General features: G+C 36.5%; 1 protein-coding gene across 3 annotated transcripts in view; it reads left to right on the forward strand.

Moving 5' to 3' along the window:
• The window catches only part of GABRG2 (gamma-aminobutyric acid type A receptor subunit gamma2), a 94,218-nt gene extending 73,126 nt beyond the window's left edge, over positions 1 to 21,092 (forward strand). For 2 of the 3 annotated variants that reach the window (XM_055386523.2, XM_004042949.5), the window contains exons 7-10: positions 7,692 to 7,844; positions 14,645 to 14,850; positions 17,300 to 17,323; positions 18,663 to 21,092. In XM_055386523.2, coding sequence (XP_055242498.1) covers positions 7,692 to 7,844; positions 14,645 to 14,850; positions 17,300 to 17,323; positions 18,663 to 18,938 — 659 coding nt within the window. In that variant the 3' untranslated portion in view covers positions 18,939 to 21,092. The remainder of the gene's footprint in view (positions 1 to 7,691; positions 7,845 to 14,644; positions 14,851 to 17,299; positions 17,324 to 18,662) is intronic. The other variant, XM_004042948.5, reaches the window with a different exon arrangement.
• The last annotated feature ends 2,320 nt before the right edge of the window (positions 21,093 to 23,412 follow it).

Raw genomic sequence — 23,412 nt, forward strand, 5'->3', positions numbered from 1 at the left:
CTTTTTATGTTCACAATATCACTGTGAAGTGGATTCTATTATTATTCTTACTTTACAGATAAAGAAGTTGAGACTCAGAGACATAGAAAAGTTGCCTGAAATCACACAACCAGTTAGTGACAGGATTCGAATTTTGAACCCGGTTAATCTGATATTTGCCCTTGCAGTGGACACTGTTGATGCCCCTGCCACCCTATCACCTTCCTTGAACTCACACCCCCATCTCTCAGATGCTTAGGGGTTGGCTGCTGACAGGTCACTACTTGCCACTTTTTCTAGAGAAATACCATTGGCCAAAATAAAGCCATCTCAGCTAAGAGACTAAGACCATCCCTCCTCAGCAGCCTGCAGGGGACAAATTACTGCTCTCCTTCTAGGGAAAATGATTCAAACCAGTTCCCATTCTTCAGTATAGTTCTCCACTCCTGCCCTCGGTGGATATTCAGATGGAGTCTTTAAAGGATAAATTTAAACCAGAAAAATTATGTGAATGCACTTTTTAAAATTATATTTCCCTCAATTGCTGTTTTGTTCTTCACGAACTTAATAGATGAAATCAGAACGGCAAAGTTTTTAAACAAAAACACACCTAGTAGACTTGGCACACTGTGGTGCTTGTGTTTCAGCAGCCAAACCCATTCGTTCTCTTCTTTCACTAATTGGATCCGGCTGAGAATCTCAACTCACTAAATAATACTTTACTAAACATAATGCAGCCACTCTGATAAAGCTGATTTCCCTTCTCTCTTTTTTTTTTTCTTGGCAAGCAGTTAGGATTGCTAACAGCTCACTGTGACCTTAGATCCATTGACATTAAGCTCAGCAAAAATTTTTCCAGAAGCAATAATTTGTAATGTAAAAGTTTAATATCTTAAAAGCCAATGTTGATCTCCACTTTGGTCTTAAAGACTTTTGGTGTATAGCTCATCTAGAATTTTCTTCATGTCATACAGAGCTAAAGCATTTATTTATGTAACAAATAATTGTGGAATTCCCTCTATGTCCCAGGCACTGTGCTAGATGCTCAGAATAAAATAGTGAGCAAAATAGCTAGAGCTACATCCCTTATAGAGCTCATAAAATAATTATAATCTAGAGTACAATCCAGTATTCACTGTGATATATTTTTATTGTGATCTTACGGAGCTCTTACTATGATGTCTTACTGAGGACATTTGATGTAATAAGAGCTTCTTTCATGATGAGATACATTAATTGACGTTTGAAAAATAAATGGAGTTAAGTGAGTAAAGAAAGATGGGATATTGGAGTTGAGGCCAGAGGAGGCAGCAGGTGAAAGAACCCTGTGGGAAGAGGAAGCAGGGTGAAGAAGGCATGTAAAGAACTACAAGAACCCCAATCAGTGAAGAATCACTATTTAATATGAGTCCGGGAATATAGTGAGGGAAAAACAAAACAAAACAAAACAACATATGAAGCCCTAGAGAACAAGTTAAAGAATTTTAGTGTGTCCTGATATCAATGGGCAATTATTGAAGAGTCTGGAGGTATTTATATGTATAGGCATGATCAGAGGGTAGAGAACATTTCAGAAGTTGAGAGCAACATATTGCAAACAAGGCCAAAATAATGAGAAGTTTCCCCCTTGGAAAAGCAGAAAATAAATCATATGGCTGAGCTAAAAGTGGGGAGATTATAAAGCTGGGATGGTTCAGGATGGATCAAGCAAACTGGGCCAGAATCACATGTTAAGCAGTGCAAATTTTATACTGAGGTGCTCAAGGGGAATGACCTGAACAAATATGTACTCTAGAAAGAAAAGCTTGGTTTAGCACTGTCCAATTGAATGTTCCATGATGAAGGAACTGCTCTATAATCTGTACCGTCCAATACACTAGTCACTAGCTACATGTAGCTCTCGCGCACTTGAAATGTGGTTTGTGTAACTAAGAAAGTAAATTTAATTTTTTAAAGTATGTTTAATATGGCTACCATTTTAGATAGGACAGGTGTAGTCGCATTGTGGAATATATGTGTGTGGGGTGGTGGTGGTGGTGGTGGTGGCATAGGTGGTCAGAAAGTTGGAATGAAGAAAAGGGGTAAAGAGATTATTCAGCAATCTAGGAGAGAGATGATGGCAGGAAGAATAAAGATGGAAAAATCATAGAGGCAAGAAATAAAAACATTTAATTTATTTGTCTAGGGCTCAGAGGACACAAATAGAATAATAAGAGAGAAAGACCTAGGTTAAATTTAGATTACCCATAGCCTTGATGCCAGGTTTAGAAGCCTGGGCTTTCTCTGAAGAGGAGCGTGGACCTATTTAAGTTTAGTGAACATAGGTTTCTTTACTCAGAATTTTCAAAAATGTGCCTGTCAGAAAGTTTAATTGTGGTGTGTAAGATAAATTAGCATGTATCTGTTATATGAGAACTCTTGTGCCATTACGCAGCAGTGACTTTCTTGGCCTGACAACTCCTTGATGGCAAAAGCTAGAGCTTAGCTATATATTTTTTCCCTCTCTTGACCTCACAGGACCTGGTTGGCAGGAGATATTGAATGTACTCCAGAAGAGTTAATGAGAGAATAAACAACCCCGAGAATGGTGGGCAGGTGATGAATGCAGAAACTGCTTGAGAGTAGCCTTTATAGAAGTTTGCAAATGATTAATTTGGAAATCTTTTATCCACAAAAATGTTCTGGATCCCTTAAGCTCAGGGATTGGGATTCTGCCGAAAGACTGAGTATTCTACCTAGACTTCTAGGCACATAACAAACCATGAGAAAATTTTGGTGCCAATTGCATGGAAATATTTGAAAACTTTTTGTTTCTGTAGTGTTTATCCAAGAAATTTTAAAATAAAATATGCTTTTTATATACTTTCAGATTATCTTCCTAAAGGTTCACATCATTGTGTATCCCCACCAACAGTGTGTACCTCTGATCCCTGTCCACATCTTTTCGGGACCAAACATTACCAAGGAATTTATTTTTTCCTCAATCTGCCAGGCTAAAAATGAAATACTATTATTTGACTTTGGATTTCACTGATCCCTTCTGAAGTTGATTTTTCAAATATTTTGTATTTATAAGTTCTTCATTCCTTTTTTTAGCTTAGTTAAAAACTTAGGGTTTTTTTTCTCAATGACAAATGGGAATTCTTTATGTACTGGTGATATTAGCCTTTGAATTCTTATTTATTTTGGAAATATCTCACCACACTCAAATGTGGTGTTTTGCCCTTTAAAACTAGTTAGAGCACTCTTTCTTTTTCTTTTCTTTTCTTTCTTTCTTTTTTTTGAAACAAAGTCTCACTCTGTCACCCACACTGGAGTGCAGGAGTCTGAGGTGAAGTAGAAAGATCTCCACCCACCCACTGCAACCTGCAACCTCCACGTCCCAGGCTCAAGGGATCCTCCCACCTCAGTCCCTGGAGTAGCTGGGACTACAGGTACATGCCACCACGCCCGGCTAATTTTTGGTATTTTTTTTTTTTTGTAGTGATAGATTTTCACTATGTTGCCCAGGCTGGTGTTGAACTCCTGGACTCAAGCAATCCATGTGCCTTGTGCTCCCCAAGTGAGGGGATTACAAGTGCTAGCCACCGTGCCCTCACTGCAGTCTTGATAACACAGAAGTCTTACATTTTACACAGTCAACCCCATAACTTTTTTCCTTTATGCCTTTTAAATTTTATGTTATACTTGACAAAGCTTTTTCCACACTAAGATTATATAGATATTCTATAGTTTTCATTCTGTAGTATTTATATTCGCTCATAAATTTGGATCTTTGTTCCATCTTAAATTTATTTTGTGTATTAGAGTGAGGTACAGATCTAATTTCAGAAAACAATTTTCCCAAATGAAAACTCAATCAACTGTCCTGCAAGCCTTTGTTCAAAATCAGCCTCATGGAATTATGTCCCCAATTCAAGTGTTTAATGAGGGATGCAAAAGCTAGATAGAATGCGTTGTCCCAGAACATCTCTCTGTCTATCTGGGTTGTAGAAAAAGAATAATCTTATGTCCTTTTAACACATTTAATTTAGAATCAGTTATGAGGCCCCCTATGTCTTAATCTCCGCATTACCTAATACACTGCTCTATGCATAGCAGTGATTCAAAATATCTGTGGACTTAAAAAAGGATCTAGAAAAAGGAATGTAAAGAAGAGTACAACACTATTTATGCCTTCAAAGTTAACCTAGTAGAATAAGATACACTTTATTCAACTATCTTTTAGTTGAATAAGAGTGACGAGAGAGGCACAAAGTGAAGATATATTTGATACTTCATTTTTTCACCATCCTGATAAAGCATTTAGGATATTTACAGATAATATATGCAAACCATTCAGCCCAGTGTCTACACATAGTAGGCCTTCATGACTGGTAACTTGAAAATTATTTTCTATTATTTCAGGGGTTCAATAGAGGGAAAGACTTCTTTACCATGGAATCTTCAAGTTTTTAAGATGAGATAGTTTCATGTGGAAAATGAGAACCTAAACGCACCACTAAATATTAAATTTTAAAACTATCGTATGGTTATTTACCACTACAACTTAAAAAAAAAAACCTGCCATTGATGGTCTTTTCCTAAAACTAGACATAAGAATCTCACACACAAAAAAGATAAACATTAATGGATGTTGTTTCAAATTATATGTCTCCGCTCTTCAATCATAGCCTTCATCTATAAACTCTAAATTAAGACCAAAGCAGGAATGAAACTCATACATAAAATACTGTAACTTTAATGTCATATGTTAGGATAAATCAATAGGAGGAATAAATCTGAAGTGGCAGAAGTAACCACCTTTGACTTGCTTGGCATTTAAACCTTTTGGGCTTGGGAAATCCACTGATGTGGCACTTTAAGGGGATTTGATTTTATAGGCTCTTTAGCCCAAGAGTTTTCAGGAATACAAAAAGCGACGTGGCCTTGGAGATATGACAGGCATCAGGCTGTCACTGTGAAGCTGCTTTGCTTTTAATGGCTTGTTCTCAAATTTGAATCCATAATCCACTGGTAGAAAAGCTGTAGACTTGCTGGCAAAGATGAGAGATGCTCAGAAGCCATTACCTTATAATAGAAATTGGTAGATAAGTGGACCATGGAAATTTAGACTCTGACCTAAAGGGAAGTGGAGAATTGAATTGAGGTAATTATCTTGTTAACTTTGGACAAAATTAAAGTTCACCTTTAAAAGTGCCAGATCATTAATACCAAAGTGCAGATCTTCATTCACTTACATGATAAGGTAAAAAGAAGTTACTAAAATTGTCTAGCTTTATTTAAAACATGATAATTCGTAATGTTTTTTATTTAAACACATTTAAAATGTGCAGAAAGCTCAAGGACTGGGAAAATAGGAGAAAAGGTACCCCTGAATATTATTATTTAAATGAAAAACCTTCCTTTATTACTTTGCTTTTCCTATCTGGAATAAGAGAGGATGCATTTGCCTTTAGTATTCTGATCAAAGAAATAAGAAAGAAAAAGATGGATGTTAATAGAGGTCATCTCAAATTAAATCTTTTTACTCTTCAGTCATAGCCTGTGCCTGTTATATTCTAAATTAGGACAAAAGCAGGGACCAAACTAATTTATGAAATGCTATGGCTTTAAATAGCTTATGTTCAATAAATTAACACAGAGAAGCATATGCTGTGGGAATTAGGTAAAATCTATTATCATTGATAAAAAATTTCTACCTTCAAGTCTTTAGGCACAGTTGCTAGATAATTGCTACTTATTGATCTCTGGGAGGAAACTGATGTCCCATTGGAAGCCTAATTCCCTGATCAGTGCTAGGTCATGATCACTACCTCAGCCAGGTCTGACTTAAACAAGTAACTGTATGCCAATCTAACAAAAGGCAGTGTTAAGAGGCATTCAAAACCCCACTTAGGAAATATTGCAAGGTTAGGGGACAGTCTACTCCCTCAAAGAGCAGCCAATAAAGGCCTTTCTATTTCAGCAGCTTTGAGGGGTATGGAGTGAAGCTTGAGAGTGGGAAAGAAAAACTAGACTGAGTAGTAATAACTCACCCTGCTAATTCAATCTTCTCTGCATGAGGCTTCTAGGGCACCTTATTTTCAAATCAGATTAAATCAGCCAAGTAAGTAGGGAAACGTAGGCACAAAGCCAACTAATCAAGCTAAAAGATATGATTTGAATTTAATTATCTATGTATTTTAGAGCAAAATATAATTTAGCAAAGAAAAAAGAAGCAACATTTGAAAAGCTATCTCATTTATTCATCTCACATTGTGAGTGCAGATACAGTATTTGAAACTGATATTCTCTAAGAATATTTTAAAAAGATGTAGTAACTGGAATGTGTTTCTGTAATATATTTTCTGATTTTAAAAACTAAAATGCTTTAAAATTTTACTTGGGATGATTCAAAATGAATGACGTGAAATTTTAAGAGCAACTTATGCATCATGACTTTAAAAAGAGACTTCAAATTGTGTCACAATAAATTGTTCTCATGCATCGCTACATGGTTATTCCTTTATTCTTTTAGTAGTTTTTCTTAATATATTCTCTGGATTATTTACATAAATTTTGCTTCTTTTTTTTGTTTGTTTCTTTTCTTTTTTTAGAAGGAGTCTCGCTGTGTTTCCCAGGCTGTAGTGCAGTGGCGCCATCTCGGCTCACTGCAAGCTCCGCCTCCCGGGTTCACGCCATTCTCCTGCCTCAGCCTCCCGAGTAGCTGGGACTACAGGCGCCCGCCACACCACCAGGCTAATTTTTTGTATTTTTTAGTAGAGACGGGGTTTCACCGTGTTAGCCAGGATGGTCTCGATTTCCTGACCTCATGATCCGCCCGCCTCGGCCTCCCAAAGTGCTGGGATTACAGGCATAAGCCACCGCGCCCAGCCAAATTTTGCTTTTTAATTCAAATGTTCCATAATATATATCTTCTTGATTTTTAGAGAATTTTATGTGTACGATTTATAAAGGCATTAATTCATTTGCACAATTACTTGACAAATGTTACTGAATGCCTGTTTGGAGTCATGCAGAATGCTAAGTACTAGTTTGCAATGGTGAGCTTAAATGGGAACTGTTTGTAGACTCATGCAGATAAAGTCCAGTAGGGGGAAAGATACTGCAAAAATCACCACACAAATGAATATACACTTAAAATTTAAAGTAACTGCCATAAAGGAAAACCATGTGATTCAATGAACATGTGAAAAAGTGTCTCATCATAGGAATTTAGTTATAAATTCTGAGTAAAATATTCATTTATTAGTGTCAAGCACCAGGATATCCTTGTATGTTTTTTATAGATAAAGATTTATTCCTAAGAAATGAGAGGAAATTGTTACAAAACCTAGAATGAATTGCAGACAAGATACGCACAATGTAGAAATACTGTTCCCTACCCTCCTCACCAAACATTTTTATAATGTTTGTGAAGTAGGAAGAGAGGACGTCAGAAAGCACAGAAAGAAGAAAATATGATCAGTGTGCTAAAAATGTTTCCTTCCATCTAGCAGACAAATTGCTTCTAAAAGAGTTGGGATTCAGTTCAGGTTGTGTTTCATTTTTGTTTTTTAACCCAAGCGGGCAAAAATAGTTTTCAACATACCACTTGTAGAAAACTCTTAATTTAAATGTGTGTGCATGACCATTAAATACATGCTTAGTTTTAATGCTTTCCAGTGATTGATAAAGGGTTGTATGGTGTTATCTTTGCTCTGTTCCAGGAGATTATGTGGTCATGTCTGTCTACTTTGATCTGAGCAGAAGAATGGGATACTTTACCATCCAGACCTATATCCCCTGCACACTCATTGTCGTCCTATCCTGGGTGTCTTTCTGGATCAATAAGGATGCTGTTCCAGCCAGAACATCTTTAGGTGAGACACCTTTGTTTATGTTGCAGTTTCTCAAGATAAGTACCAAATACAAGTAATTTTTATGTCCATTTCTATGTTGATCTGCTTTAAATTTAGCCTGCAATTGCATAGAAATACCATTTGTTTCATATTCAAGAGAATTGGCATTTTTAATTCACAATAGCAAAGACTTGGAACCAACCCAAATGCCCATCAATGATAGACTGGATTAAGAAAATGTGGCACATATACACCATGGAATACTATGCAGCCATAAAAAATGATGAGTTCATGTCCTTTGTAGGGACATGGATGAAGCTGGAAACCATCATTCTCAGCAAACTATCGCAAGGACAAAAAACCAAACACTGCATGTTCTCACTCATAGGTGGGAATTGAACAATGAGAACACATGCACATAGGAAGGGGAACATCACACACTGGGGCCTGTTGTGGGGTGGAGGGAGTGGGGAGGAAAAGCATTAGGAGATATACCTAATGTTAAATGACGAGTTAATGGGTGCAGCACACCAACATGGTACATGTATACATATGTAACAAACCTGCACGTTGTGCACATATACCCTAAAACTTAAAGCATAGTAAAAAAAAAAAAAAAAAAAAAAAAGATTTTTTTACTTCTATAGTTGGGTTCTCCTTAGTTACCTTGATAGGTTTTCTTGAGTAACTTTTCTTAAGAAATTTTAGTTAACTATTTTTTAAAAACCGTTTTAATATTAACAGATGTGTTTGTTTAGTTCTCTGGGTAATATGCTGAAGCTGCTTGCACCAGCTTGTGAAAGTTGATTGTGTTTATCTCTTCCCAACTTGGTATTCAGTGATGCCACATTGTTAATGTGAAATCACCCAAGGAGGAAATATTAACAACGTGGAAACAAAAGTCAGGGCCTTCTTTTTTCTAGAGTTAATTGTTACACATTCACCAGCACGCCATTGGCTGTTGGCTATTCCCCACATGAGTAATTATTGGGATAACATTTGAAGTAATCGGCTCTTTACAGAACAGCCATGGAAAAAATTATTTTTGAGAAAACATATTTACCTGTGAAATTTTTTGGGGAAAAGCGACTCTTAAGATTATTTGCAATTTGCTCAATCTAATATATATGGTGATCTTTGTCTTGAATTTTCACATCTGTTTCTTCACATGGGGAAGAAGACTCACACAGACTAAAACAAAGCCCAACACATGAAACTGTTTAAAACCTTAACTAAAAATAAAGCTAGTGAGACGTGAACAAAATTCAACACCCTTTCATCAGCTATGTAAAACCTAGAACCACATCCCTTGCTAACTGTCTAAAGAGTCAGTAGGGTGTAATAGCTAGGAAATTGGGTTTTGGAGTCCCACAAATATGGGTTTGACATCACACATTTAGGATAACATTAGAATGTTGTTTAATCTCTAATTCACAGTTTCCTCATATATAAAACATGTATAATTTCCTGTACCTAACTTATTGGGTTCTACCAGGGTTAAATAAAGTATTCGATGCAAATTGCACATAAATAGTAAAGCCTCAGAGACGTTGGCTACTATAGTCATTTTCTGACAAAATGGTCTGTACTAAGTTATTAAGCTGAGGGCAGAAGTGATTACTGGGGGAAAAGACATCATTTGCATATCTGTCCTCTTCCAAACCTAATTTAGTTTCCCATCTGTTTCAAAAGAAAGTTATTTTGATTTTTCCTGTTATATGTGGTACTTTGTGTTACAAGTCCTTCTCAAAAATTAAAATATCTTGTCTAATGCTACACGCTGAAACAAACCCCAACTATGTTGAGCCTATTACTTTAGGACTATTACTTGTCACTATGAACAGATACATACTGCATTACAAGCTTCTATGTCTGTCATCAGAATGTCAGTCTTGTACATCTCTAGTACAGTGCCTGGAACATGGCTGGTACCTCAAATAATTGTTCAACTGATGTATACACTTACGTATGGCTGGAGCAAATACACTGATGTATTCTAATCCACCCTCTTCCCAAAAACATTTTAAGGAAGAGATTTCCAATCAGTCTCTCCTCTTGAAGCCTGAATTCTTGCTGGCCAAAATCTCTCTCATGACTTCTTGGGTAACTCATTTAACCCACTCAGTAAATAAGTATTCACTGGCAAAGGAATCAAAGTGGCAAAGGAAGAAGGGATCAAAGTGAGTGAGTTTTGGAATGAGCAAGAGGCCCTTGAGCAAATAGCAGATAGGTGCTTCTACTTGTTTGTAATTTGTAAGTCAGGAATGCTCAATATGGTCTCTATGTCTTTTCTATTCTTCACAACACCTGCATGTAGAAGTTGCTGTAATGATCATTATTATCACAATTTTTAGAGCTGAGCTAAGGAAGTAGAGGTGCTGCAAGGTTAGATGACATATACAAAGTCACAGCATAAGGAGGTAGTAGATCTGCACCTCAGCTGATGAGACATAGGTTTGCTCTGGATAGGAGGCCTTGGTGAAGACCAATTGTAGGTACAGGTGAGAAGCGGAGCTGAGCCAGTTTCTCTATTTTAACTTTGCTGTCTCACTTTTCTAGATCAGTGCTCCTTAAATTTAATTGAACATTTAAGTCACTAGAGGACGTTTTGAAGTGCAGATTCCTTAGTTCAACCCCAAGAAAGGCTTATCTAATGTGTCTAGAACGTGACTTAGGTGTTAGGATTGAAAAACAAACAAACAAAAAATCCACAGGTGATTCAAATGTGCAGTCACCTTTTAGAACCCTGCTCTAGACTTCATTGAGTCCCATTACTTTTCCCAATGTTTACAATCCAGAGTTAAATGAGAGGACCTTAAGCACACGCAGACCTTAAGCTTCTTTCCACAGAACAGTTAGGCCATGTTGTTTGATGAGCAAGATAAATTTATCCACGTTGACTCAGAGATACTGGCTGTTTTCTGAGCACAGAGTCCTAGAGTATGGGCAGCCACCATCTTGGAGCATATAAAAGTGAATGTAGTTTGGTGCCTAGTTGGTAGTTGGTGAGGCTTATTTCTGGTGTAGTGACAATGAATGAAATGAAAATACCATTTGGTACTTTTCACCTAACTGCTTTGAGGTGAGGTAACATCCCTGAAGAGCTTACTTCATGCCAAGACTGGAGGAACTGGTAAAAGCTATGGATATATTTCATCTACCCAGGTAAGATAAGTCTAACTTATTTACTTATCAAAATGGAAGCTGTCTTATTGTTGGTTGAGGAGACAATATAAACCATCCCTACTCTGCCTCTCACTATGGATGTCATTGCAGTCTCTTTCCTGTGGCTCCAGGCAGAGCCCTGAAAATATCATGAGGCAATTCTTCAAGAATCTACTTCTACATGGCTTTGGTGAATGCCTATGTAGCCTAAATAACATTTTCCCAATTTGCTGGAACAGTATTTAACTTGCATGTCAAAATTTGTTTCTCCCAAATTATCGCATGCCACATTTTTAAAAAATTAACTCATCTACAGTACCTACCATAAATACTGACATTTTCACTTGTCGAGGGTCAAGTACAGCCTCAGGCCTGATTGTAAAATGAAGGCCACAGTGCCAATTTAGTTTTGCAGTCCTCTGCAAAAATATCAGTTGTGATTAGGTACAATGAGAAACTTACGTGAATTAATGCATAGACAACCTAATAAAATGTTTTTTAGTTAAGAAATAGAACTTTCTTTTCTAAAATAAAAACTATCAATACCTAATATTTATTAGGATTTTACTAGGTATTGGTACCCTATGCACATTTTTCAATTTAATCTTCACTGGAGACTTATAAGGTTCCCCATCATTACCACCACCACTCCCAGTTTGTAGATGAGGATCTCAAACCTTCCTGAGGTTCTACCATGATAATATGGAAGATGCCAGACCCATATCACCTCCCCAGTCAGGAATCTACAATAGGTCCCATCTGTCTGGCACTTCATGCCATGTATTTTTCATGTATTTATGGAGCTAAAATACTGTGGTTCAGAGCACAGCATTTGAAGTCGGGCTGCCTAGGTTTGTATCTCATCTCTACCACTTACTATCTTGAACAAGTTTTTATTCCTCCAATGCTCAGTGTTTGTCACCTGTAAAAATAATAATAATAGTAATAATAATACTTACATTATAGAAGCATTATGAGGATCTTGTGAGATAATAGAAAGTGCTTGGCACAGTATCGGGTCAAAGAAAAAGATCAATAAATCTTAACTACTTTATTTGCAATTAAAAATATCTCCCAAAAGTCATAATTATGGATTCCTATTCTCAAATGTAGATTGAGCATCTTTGATCTTTCGTGTATATACTATGCATTGACTCATTGTTTCACACATTCATTGAACAAACATTTATTGAGTCCCAGCATGATGCTCCACTGTGGGGTTATAGTAGTCTTTTAGACAGATTCTGTTTTCATAGAGTATATAGACTAGAAAGGGAGATTGGTTATTACATAATCAGGAATAGTATAGGAAAGGGCCGATGGTATTTATAAACATAGTTCCCTTGATCATCTCTTTCCTGTATTAAAGGCTACCCTTCCTCTATAGCTATTTAAACCAACACCAGTCTTTCCACTGTCTGAAATTTCATAACAAGTATGTATTTAGGAAACTTTCATACTAAGCTACAACTAAATGACCCAAGAGAACCACATGGTTCTTGGAAATGTAGCTGAACTCTTCAAAAATGGCTCAGACAAAGACTTGAACTGATTAGGAAGATAACAGTAATTTTATTTCCTCTTACTTATCCTTTATTCAAGAGTGTTTTTGCTTTTCTCAATTTTCTTCTAAGCATGTTCTACCAGTTACCTACTTATGAAAGAATAAGAGCTTTACATCTTTTCCTGTATGACACTGGTGCTTTTCTCAGTATCTTCCTCTTCTCTTGCCCTCCAAGTCTCTCTACCTCTCTTTCTCTTTCTTTCTTCCTTCTTTCTTTCTCTTTCTTTCTTCTTTCTTTCTCTTTATTTCTTTCATTCTTTCTTTTTTCTTTTTCTTTCTCCTTTCTTTCTTTCTTTTTCCTTCCTTCCTTCCTTCCTTTCCTTCCCTCCTTCCTTCCTCTCTCTCTCTTTCTGTCTGTCTGTCTTTCTTTTTGATAGAATTTTTACTCTTGTCACCCAGGCTGGAGTGCAATGCCACGATTTCAGCTCATTGCAACCCCCGCCTCCCGGGTTCAAGTGATTCTCCTGCCTCAGCCCCTCGAGTAGCTGGGATTACAGGCACCCACCACCAAGCCCAGCTAATTTTTTGTATTTTTAGTAGAGACAAGGTTTCACCATGTTGGTCAGGCTGGTCTCAAATTCCTGACCTCCTGATCCACCCACCTCGGCCTCCCAAAGTACTGGGATTTCAGGTGTGAGCCACCATGCCTGGCCCGACCTGTTTCGAAGTTTCCCTAGCCCTTCCTTTTGACAGAGGAGAATCTGGCTGTCCCCTAGAAGTCTCTTGGTTAGCAGTAATAGTCAGAATTGCACATCATTAAATGATGCAAACTTTATTTTTCTTTTCTGTCCCCCGTAAGAAATATAAATAACAAAACCTGGTAAAAGTTGGGATTATTGCTTTTAGAGTACAGAAAGATGCCTCCACTCAGGATTAGAAATGCCAAACTAGAATCGTAGAATGGTAAGATAGGTGGACCTTCAAAGAGTTAGTCCCACAGATGAGAAAACTGAGGCCTAGAGTGTTAAAATAACTTAAGTTCCTATAGCAAGAGCTAGAACCTATTTGAATACTGAATCCATTTTGCCTTTAGTATAAATTACACAACTTTTACATAAGAGAGCTCCTCATCCTTCTCTGGTTGATATATATAGGTTGTCTTGACATTGTTCCCTGTCACTAAACAACCACTGGAGAGGCAGGTTTGGATAGGTGCTTTTGTATAATTAGTAAAGTATGAGCTTTGAAATCACTCATGTAATTTCTGTGTTCAATTCTGTCTGCTACTTACCAACTATTGGATGTGGTACTGGTCCTTTAGCCTTGTTCTTCTGATCTATAAATTCAGAATGAAAATACCTGCTGTGAAGATTCAAAGAAACAATGTATATGAAGCGCTTATCATTGCCCTTGGCAGAAGGAAGTTTTCAGTAAATATTACCTATTATGTTACTTCTGAGATACTTATTTTAATCCTATAATAATCTAAAAAGAATCCATCAATCAGAGCATGTCACTTACACATAACCCACCTCCTCTATTTAGCATCTTTGAATAATTTCTCCCTGCAATTGGAATAAAATGTAAACTGCATGTGCCACATTTTATAACTTCCTTTATATCAAAATAATTTTAATCCCCTTGTCCCTTCCCAGGTGCCAGGTCTTCTAAAAATTTAAATAACAGACAAGATTTCTCTTTCTCAGAACCCTCCCTTAATTTAATAATGATCAAAAGGTTAGTTTCTTCTTACATTTTAAGCTTTACTTTAAACATCAACTCCTCAAAAAGGTCTTCTCTGAGCATTCCATCTAACTAGCTTCTCACCATCCCTGTATTCTCCATGGCACATACCATAATGTAACATTATACTTTTCTCTGCTGACATGATTCACAGTATATCTCTCTCACTAAAATATAAGGTACACAAAGGCCAGACCAAATCTATTCATCAGTGTTTGTCATTTCAACTGATACGTAGTAGACAGGCAATAAATATTTGTAAATAGAGTGAATTGAATCCACTTATACCTCCTTTCCCATTGCTGAAACTGCCCATCAGAAGTCATGAAACAATGTAGTCTCACGAGTGACTCAGTTACCCAACTTGCTTATGCAATCACATGACCTGTATTATTACACCTCTCTTCAGGTATCACCACTGTCCTGACAATGACCACCCTCAGCACCATTGCCCGGAAATCGCTCCCCAAGGTCTCCTATGTCACAGCGATGGATCTCTTTGTATCTGTTTGTTTCATCTTTGTCTTCTCTGCTCTGGTGGAGTATGGCACCTTGCATTATTTTGTCAGCAACCGGAAACCAAGCAAGGACAAAGATAAAAAGAAGAAAAACCCTGTATGTATCATTTTCCATTGGCACCATTGAAATTTTTATGATTTTGGTTTAGTTTGTTTCCATTAGCCTATCTGCAGGCTAAGGCTCAGCAGTTTGGGCTCCAAGATGAAAACAGCATGTATGAGTTTAGCCAGGCCATAACGATTCATTTACGGTCATTAGTTACTTGAGAGAGACTCAAGTCTGTTTCTATTTTCTGTGTCAGAGTTCTTATGCAAATATAATTACTTGCTCTCTTTATTTTGTGGAGACTAAAGCCATTTTTGAGAAATGCGACCTTCTTCTTGTTGCTATTATTCCAGGTTTCACTGATTTTTTGAGATGGAGTGTCACTCTGTTGCTCAGGCTGGAGTGCAGTGGCGGGATCTCGGCTTACTGCAACCTCCGCCTCCTGGGTTCAAGCAATTCTCCTGCCTCAGTCCCCTGAGTAGCTGGGACTATAGGCACACACCACCATGCCTGGTTAATTTTTGTATTTTTAGTACAGACGGGGTTTCACCATATTGGTCAGGCTGGTCTCGAACTCCTGACCTCAGGTGATCCACCTGTCTCGGCCTCCCAAAGTGCTGGGATTAGATGCGTGAGCCACTGCGCCTGGTCATGATAATATTATTAAATCACTGATGTTTTAAATTAAAACTTCCATCTAAGGCATTCCACTAGGAAGCTATAAGGTCCTTGAAGTTTCAAGGCTGACTACATTTTTGCAAATGATTTAGTGTGTGTATGGAGGTGGAGTGTGGGTATTGTCACCAGATAATTTCTATTGATTTCATTCTCGAAATGTATCTTTTTGTTTTTAAAACAAATGATTTACTATTATATGGGCAAGTTAGTTAGCCTCCTTGTGTTATATATATACATATATATATGTGTGTGTGTATATATATATATATATATATATATAGTGTATTATTTAAAAACACTTGTCTTATGGGGCTCCTATGAGAAATAAATGTGGCAATGAAGGGCAAAACAAAAAATCCCAAAATATTACATAGTACTCTACACATGAATGTACTTAACATTAGTAGTTGGTGATGATAGTTGATTTTGATGATTTATACAGTTTCCAGCCTGGATTGACTTCAGTGCCACAATTTGAAAACAGGGAGGATGACTTCTACTTGCAAACAAACTTTAAATAGTGAGGATGAGGTATAAACACAAATGCCTAAAGCAACTGTTTTTTATTGTGAGTGTTGAGGAGAGCACATAGTTACCTATTTACACACCTGAACAAAGTGGCTGGCTCATAGAAATCCCCATGAAAGTTAAGGTCCATTCCCTTCCAAGATATGGGCAAAGAGAATCACCTGACAATCCTGGATCATGGCCTTCTGCTTTGAGAGCCATAATATGCTCTACCTATCCAACCCAGAGACTTTGGAGGTTGAATTGTAAGGAAGGAATTTAGCTGATTGTAGGTTGTATTCTGATGCAGCTGCAGAAACCCAAGTGAAATACTACAAGAGTAATGTGTTTATTTGAATGTAAGACTTTGGAACATGGAAAGAAAGAAACATCATTATTCTTGATTTTAAAAAATGCTTTCTTTAATTGCTCAAATATTTACAATGCTTTATGCAGTCCTTCCCTTCCCTGTCTGTTTTGCCTCTCTCTGACTTTCCGTTTTCTCTATCCTTGTTTTATTTTCCTTGTTGTGTTGTTTTTCTTTGCTCCCTCTTGTTCACTTTCCATTTCACTCTCCCTCAAGAAGGTGGTTCTATTGAGAGTTGGCATATTATCTGCCAGCTATAACAAGGACATGAGGACTGGCTTTCAAACAAGTTCTGATGAGTCCTTTGGAAAAAGCCCCTTGGCCCTCTCTGTCAGCTACGCCATTGCAGAGTAGATTTTGTTGCAAACATAGAGGCAGATTCCCTTATTCAGGGTCATGGAAATGGCAGAAGAAGAAGAGGCAGAGAACAGGATAAAAATTTGAGAAAATGAAATTACCTGAGAATTTCATGCACTTCTTTTTAGGCAATTAGATGATTTATCAGAACTAGCAAGAAAATAAACTAGGAATGAGAAGCTGAAAGTTTATTTTCCTGTTTAATATGCCTTTTGGATAATTGTGTCAAGACTCACCTATTAAGTTATTCTTGATGATAATTAGAAAATAGAATCATGGTATTTTTAAATAGGGGAACCAGGCAATAGAAAACTTCCTCGCAATTGAACAACTCTGGCTTCTTCAGTCAAATAATTGTAGATTAATTTATTAAAAATTTCACTAGTAATTACAAAATTACACTTAACTTTAAGCAAATACTTTATCCCAAGCTCAGAACTCTCCTTCTGTGTTTATAATTTCAGTTCATTTCACTTACTGTGTTTTCAAAATATATTTTTAATTTATCTTGTCTCTCTTTTTTTTTCTTTTCTTTTTTCTCCTTTTTATTAAAAACAAATGCAATTCTCTTTTCTGTCTACAAACCCAAAGCTTCTTCGGATGTTTTCCTTCAAGGTATAATGTTTTTGGAATGGAAATTCACTGCATGCAACTGCTGAATTTAACTATTAATGCTTACATGGTGTTTTATTTTGTTTTATGAGTAGACATTTAAGCATTCTACTAGAGATAATGTGTTGGAGAAAGTTCTACAGACTTCTAGAGTTGATTCAGCAACTATACACTAATTCACATAGGTTTTAATCTTACACCAAGCTCAAAAGCTATAATACCTGTGAGATGTCATAGGTAAAGAAGGCTGCTTTATCCATCAAAGCCAAAATGAGCTTCCTCTTTTCAGATGAAAATTGGATTGAGTCTTACTGATTATGCCTACCAAGTCTGTACTCTTTTAAAACTAAAATTTAACTCTGTAAATCTTAATTCAAAATGTATTGGTTCATTATTGTTTGTAAACTTAATGATTTCTGTTTTTCTGAACACTACCTGTAAGTTCTGTAAGAACAATATTCTTTTTGAAAGGCTTTGAGTTAAAATATCCATTCCTTATTTCCAGAGTGATCCCTGAGCCTGTTGGCTCTACTATAATGTGTTGCAATGAGATTTCTATTCAAATATAATAGCTGATTCTGAGACGTTAGAATTTCTGTTTAGATTATCCTAAAATGAAATCATCCAAATTAACATTAAATATATCATTTAGTTGTATAGAAATTTACCAACTGGTCTAGCAGGAAATTTGACAAGTAGTAACCTTCTTTTCTCAATTTCCATTCACATGTAGGTAAACATTGTTGACATTCTTAAGCTTATAGATGGTGAATATTAGAAAAAGAATCATAGTCCTTTAAAACATAAGCCATACCATTGTGGTATACAATCAGGAAAATTCTGTATTTATATATATTTTAACATTTTCTATTAACATTTAATACATTTGCTCAGTGTAATGGGTTTTCTATTTGCCTATAACTAAGCATGACACAATATTTGATTTCAGAATTGATGCATTTTTATTTCTCTGTTCCACTCACATGCAGCACCATCAAATGCCTTCATGTAACCAACGTCACATCTAATACTTACTAGAATAAGATTCCATGTAATTTGATTTAAATATTTAACTTTGAGTTCTTTTGGTGTTCAATCTCCTTGCTATAGCTATTAGCTTGATGATGTTATTTTCAGCTGCACTGCTTAAGCTCAAAATTTGAAATCTGCAAATGTGCTATCTTTCTAAGTTCAATTTTACCATTGTAGATCATGATGTCATAGCAATTTCCTGAGTACCCATTTTCAGATTCATCATCACATTGGTGACATTGTGGAAAAACAGCCTAGGATCTCTCGAGAACAACTAACTGATCCCTCTCCTTCCCTACCCTCGTCCCAGGCCCCTACCATTGATATCCGCCCAAGATCAGCAACCATTCAAATGAATAATGCTACACACCTTCAAGAGAGAGATGAAGAGTACGGCTATGAGTGTCTGGACGGCAAGGACTGTGCCAGTTTTTTCTGCTGTTTTGAAGATTGTCGAACAGGAGCTTGGAGACATGGGAGGATACATATCCGCATTGCCAAAATGGACTCCTATGCTCGGATCTTCTTCCCCACTGCCTTCTGCCTGTTTAATCTGGTCTATTGGGTCTCCTACCTCTACCTGTGAGGAGGTATGGGTTTTACTGATATGGGTCTTATTCACTGAGTCTCATGGAGAGATGTCTGTTCTAAGTCCACTTAAATAATCCTCTATGTGGTTGATAATGATCTGAATCTGTTTCTATGTCCAAACCTGGTAAATTTTATAATGTCATATTGTTTGTGCCCAGCCCTCCTTTGGTTAGTGTACTTTGAACTTCGATGTTTGCTGTGTTTCAAACCTGCAAGGCAAAGTAAAATTAGAGCAAGAACATTCAAACCAAATAAGATATTTTTCAGCTACAGCAAATGAAACAGTGAAAGCCCTGACTATTTACAGTAGTGGTATCCTTACTAGATTCATAATGCAATTAGATAGAAAAGGTCCAAAACTGTACCCTATGTTCACTCCGGGTCAAGTTGTGATAAATTTGATCCCAATAGAATACCTCCCTCATTTAAGAAAAATCATAACTCACTTTAAATATGAAAGCCTAGTCCAGAAATCTATTACACCTTTATCTCAAGATAGGAAGAAAATTTCCTCCACATTCATGTACAATGATGTAAATATTTCAATAACTTAGAATGCTTCAAGTTTAGTGCATGCATCTCTTTAGATCCAAAATAAATGGATTGAAGTTATCATCCTATTGTCTTTTATTTTGTGTCCTTGGGCTACAAAAGAATCCTGAATGTAATTATAAGGATTTGGGTTTGGAAATGGAGGGAGGAATTTTCATTGCCTTCTCCCTCATGCATGAAGATTCGAACAGCTTATTTTTTCCTTGTATGACATATTACAACACTTTAAGTAAAATATAGACTGGATAATCAACATTTGCCACCTCTAAATATGCCCAATTTCATAACTAGAGTATAAAGTAATTGTATGTGCTTGCCGCTATTTTTTTCTTCCTTTTAGGATGATAGATCATAACAGAACTTATTCTCCATCTCAAGATCTGCTTCTAGTGATTGTGAGTGCCTTGTGGGCAGAATCCTTGTCATTTCCTCTTTGGGTCCGTAGCACCTTGCATAGTGCCTGGCACATAGTTGGTGCTCAATAAATATGGTTTGAAGTGAATTGCCCTCACATGCTTCTGGCAAATCTCTGTGCTGGCCTGAAACCAGTGATTCATCTTCTCACATAGGTGTTGTCAAGTGATATTTGATTTTGTAAAAATAACCAGTAGGATCCAAAGAACTTTAGCTATTTATGTTCATCTTCAAAAAATTATTTTAGGCAAAGTCCATACTCCTTTTAAAATAATATTTATGTCCTATGTTTGTGTATAGAAATGACTCTACTAGGGCATAATTAGAGTTTGTGTATTATTTTTCCAGGTTTGGGGATGAGTCAGTCCTTGCCCATCCACAATTTTGTTTGTGAACTTATAACAGGAATAAGCAAAATTCATACCTGACTAGTGTTCAGAATGTAGCATTCTGCGAAAAAGTATTGAAGATTAGCTGTTAAAAACTGAAAAAAAAATGAATGACTCACATAGAGGTTGAGCCAATGACTGTGGCCTCATTAGATTACATTGTAGTTAAACAAAGCAATTTCTCCAGACTTAAAACATGATGAGTTGAGCTCTATCTTCATGTACTCATCCTGAATCCTTATTTTTCTAAAATAGCACCCTTTGTTAATTATTTTTATGGAAATTATTACTCTGTCATAATTAAATCATAGCTAGTATAACTTTACAGATAACCTAAAAAGAATAGAAAAGAAGAGAGAGCGGCTTTGTCGATATAAAACCATGTAAAGTCATCATCAAGTCATCTGGATGAATCTTGAAACACATTTAGCTGCCAGTTTTACAAACCTTTAATATATCAGTGCTCCAGTATATAACCTCAAGCAAATGTAAATAGAATGAATTATTTTCTTGTTTTGAATTGTCAATATATTAAATGTTGACTCTTTGGGAGAGTTGTTGGCAAGTTTCAATGGTGAGAAACATTATTGTCAACTTGAAATGTGTTCTGTAATGGGGACACTACAAAAAGCTAGCTTTCCAATGTGTGCATAGTATTGGCAATATGAATATATATTATATATAATCTAATACTTATTATAAGCTGCTCCCTGTCTATGTATTTGGAAACCTTTTCACAAAGGGAATTGCCTAACATGTGGACTTTTACAATAAAAATGCTGCATTCTAATCCATGGTGGCATCTCAGTAGTCTGGTGGAACTGTTTGTCTTAGAGATTGTGACCTCTCTTTCCTGTCTCATTTCCCCAAATCCCCTCTCAGTGAGCTTTATCTGTGAGCTGTGTGACTGTGTTTTGCATGGTGGTACTCTTCACCTCAAAAAAATTAAGAGAGGCATGTGGGTTGTAGAGTGAAGAAGAAAGGCAGACATGTAATAAAGTAAGTAAAAATTCAAGTCTTCTCTACCTCAAGAATTTCGGTGTGGTTAACATTAATTCCAGTGCCAGACAAAGTTGGGATCCCAGCTTTACTATTTACCAGTTGTTAGACAATTGTCAATTCAGACTTTAGAATCCTCCATTAAAAATAATTTATGTATTTGTTTATTTGTTTAGAGATGGGGTCTCCCTCTGTCACTCAGTCTGAAGTATAGTGGCACAGTCATAGCTCACTGAAGCCTCAAACTTCTGAGCTAAAGCATTCCTCCTGCCTCAGCCTCCTGAATAGCTGGAACTACAGATGCATGCCACCATGCCCAGCTAGAAGTCTCCATTTTAGCAGCTATAAATTAGATATACCAATGCTAACCTATGTAGTGACACTCAACAAATGGTCAAAAGCTCTCTCCCTCACTTCCGACGCCTTCCATGCACTGCTGTCATGCTCCCTTCATCCTATCAAACTAGCTTCCCTAATAGAATCCAGCATTAGGCATATAAGCCTTTAAGTGACTCTACATCGCTCTATTTTTATTTTTAGGAAATATTTGCATTGCAAGTCTTTTAAACTATATGTGGGAAATTTCTGTCTCATTGGAAAAAAACTTACAGATTACATTAGTTATTTTTAAGGCCAAAGAACTGCTATTTGTATCCTCAAAATTTACAAACATACGAAGTTGATTAGCCCTACTCCAGAGACAATGTCATGTTTTCTTGAACTCTTTTGAAATTCTCCCAGGAATATAATATTATCTTCACAACACAGCTGCCCTAACCATCCTCGGCCCCATTCTCTTGGCCCCTCATATCTTCCTGCATCTAATTTAATCATCTATTTCTCACCTTCCAAACCTATAAAAATATAGTTTTCACTTAGATGTTGTCTGCTGTCTAACTCAATGCCCTGAACTTTAGCTGAGTTCATATCTTTATATGGCCTTCATTCCTTGCATTAAGTCTCAATATTATTCTGACTAGTAGCAAAAATTTTTGTCAGCAATGAAGGTCAAATTAAGTTAACCAAATGATGTGGTCTTCAGGGATTATGTCAAAAATTGCTATCTCTATGCTTTGTCACTATGAATCTTTGTCAAAGGTGTAGAATATGGGGGAATGACGTAGACCAAGAGCTCGGCTATGTTTTCCAGTGCTCAGTGAACTGCCAAAGGTCACACAGCTAGTTAATGACAGATCAGGGGGTCATCTAAGCATTGCTCTTTCCACTGTGTCTCACAGTATTTCAGAATTTAGAAGTAAAATTCTGGAATACTTTATCTTTCTGTTAATATTTTAGGATCTGCCAAACTGCAGGATGCTTTCCTTCTTTGATCTAAGCTTCACTTTAATTCATTTTATTGCAATGAGACAGGAATTTGAGAATACCTAGTAACAGAGGGAAGTCAATGGGTTTTGTATTTATTTTATTCCTTCTCATGTAAAATGACCAATTGATATTTAATATTACTCATACTGCTTTCAGAACGCTGTTTCAAAGAAACATCTAAACAACTCCAGACCTAGAGTTAGCCTTTGTCCTCTGGGGTATGTGGCAGTAGACAACCAAAAAGTTTCCATGGCTAGGATCTGCAGGCTCATTCTTTCTACTATTTAAGCAAAGTGGTGGGGAATGACCTAACTATTATGATTCTTTCTAAGGTTACAGATTATAAGCCAATTGCAAAATCCAGTTGTAACTTTCTTTTGCCACATTTTGGATAATAAAGAAATAGTTCCCTCTAATTATGGTTTGTGTAACTAATTGGAAAAGCAGAGGCTCTTGCTCCAGATTAACTAGGTTCAAATATCAGCCCTGTCAACTTTTGTCTGCCTTAGTTTTCTCACCTGAAAAATGGAGATAATACTGGCGTGTATCTCAGACTTTATTATAAGGAGAAACTTAGTTGATACCAAAGAATTACTGGGTGCTAGTAATTTTCCTCAGTAAGGATATAAAGTTTCAGAAAATACAGGGTACAAGAACCATATCTACTTTGCTTAAAAATATTGATCATCATTTGTGAGGACTCTCTTTTCTCATAAAAAAAAAAGTCACTGGACCAGGGATAGAAATTTCATTTAACATCTGGGGATTTCCAAATATTCCTATCTTGAT

This window comes from Gorilla gorilla, chromosome 4 (genome assembly GCF_029281585.2).
Source record: "Gorilla gorilla gorilla isolate KB3781 chromosome 4, NHGRI_mGorGor1-v2.1_pri, whole genome shotgun sequence".
Taxonomy (NCBI): domain Eukaryota; kingdom Metazoa; phylum Chordata; class Mammalia; order Primates; family Hominidae; genus Gorilla; species Gorilla gorilla.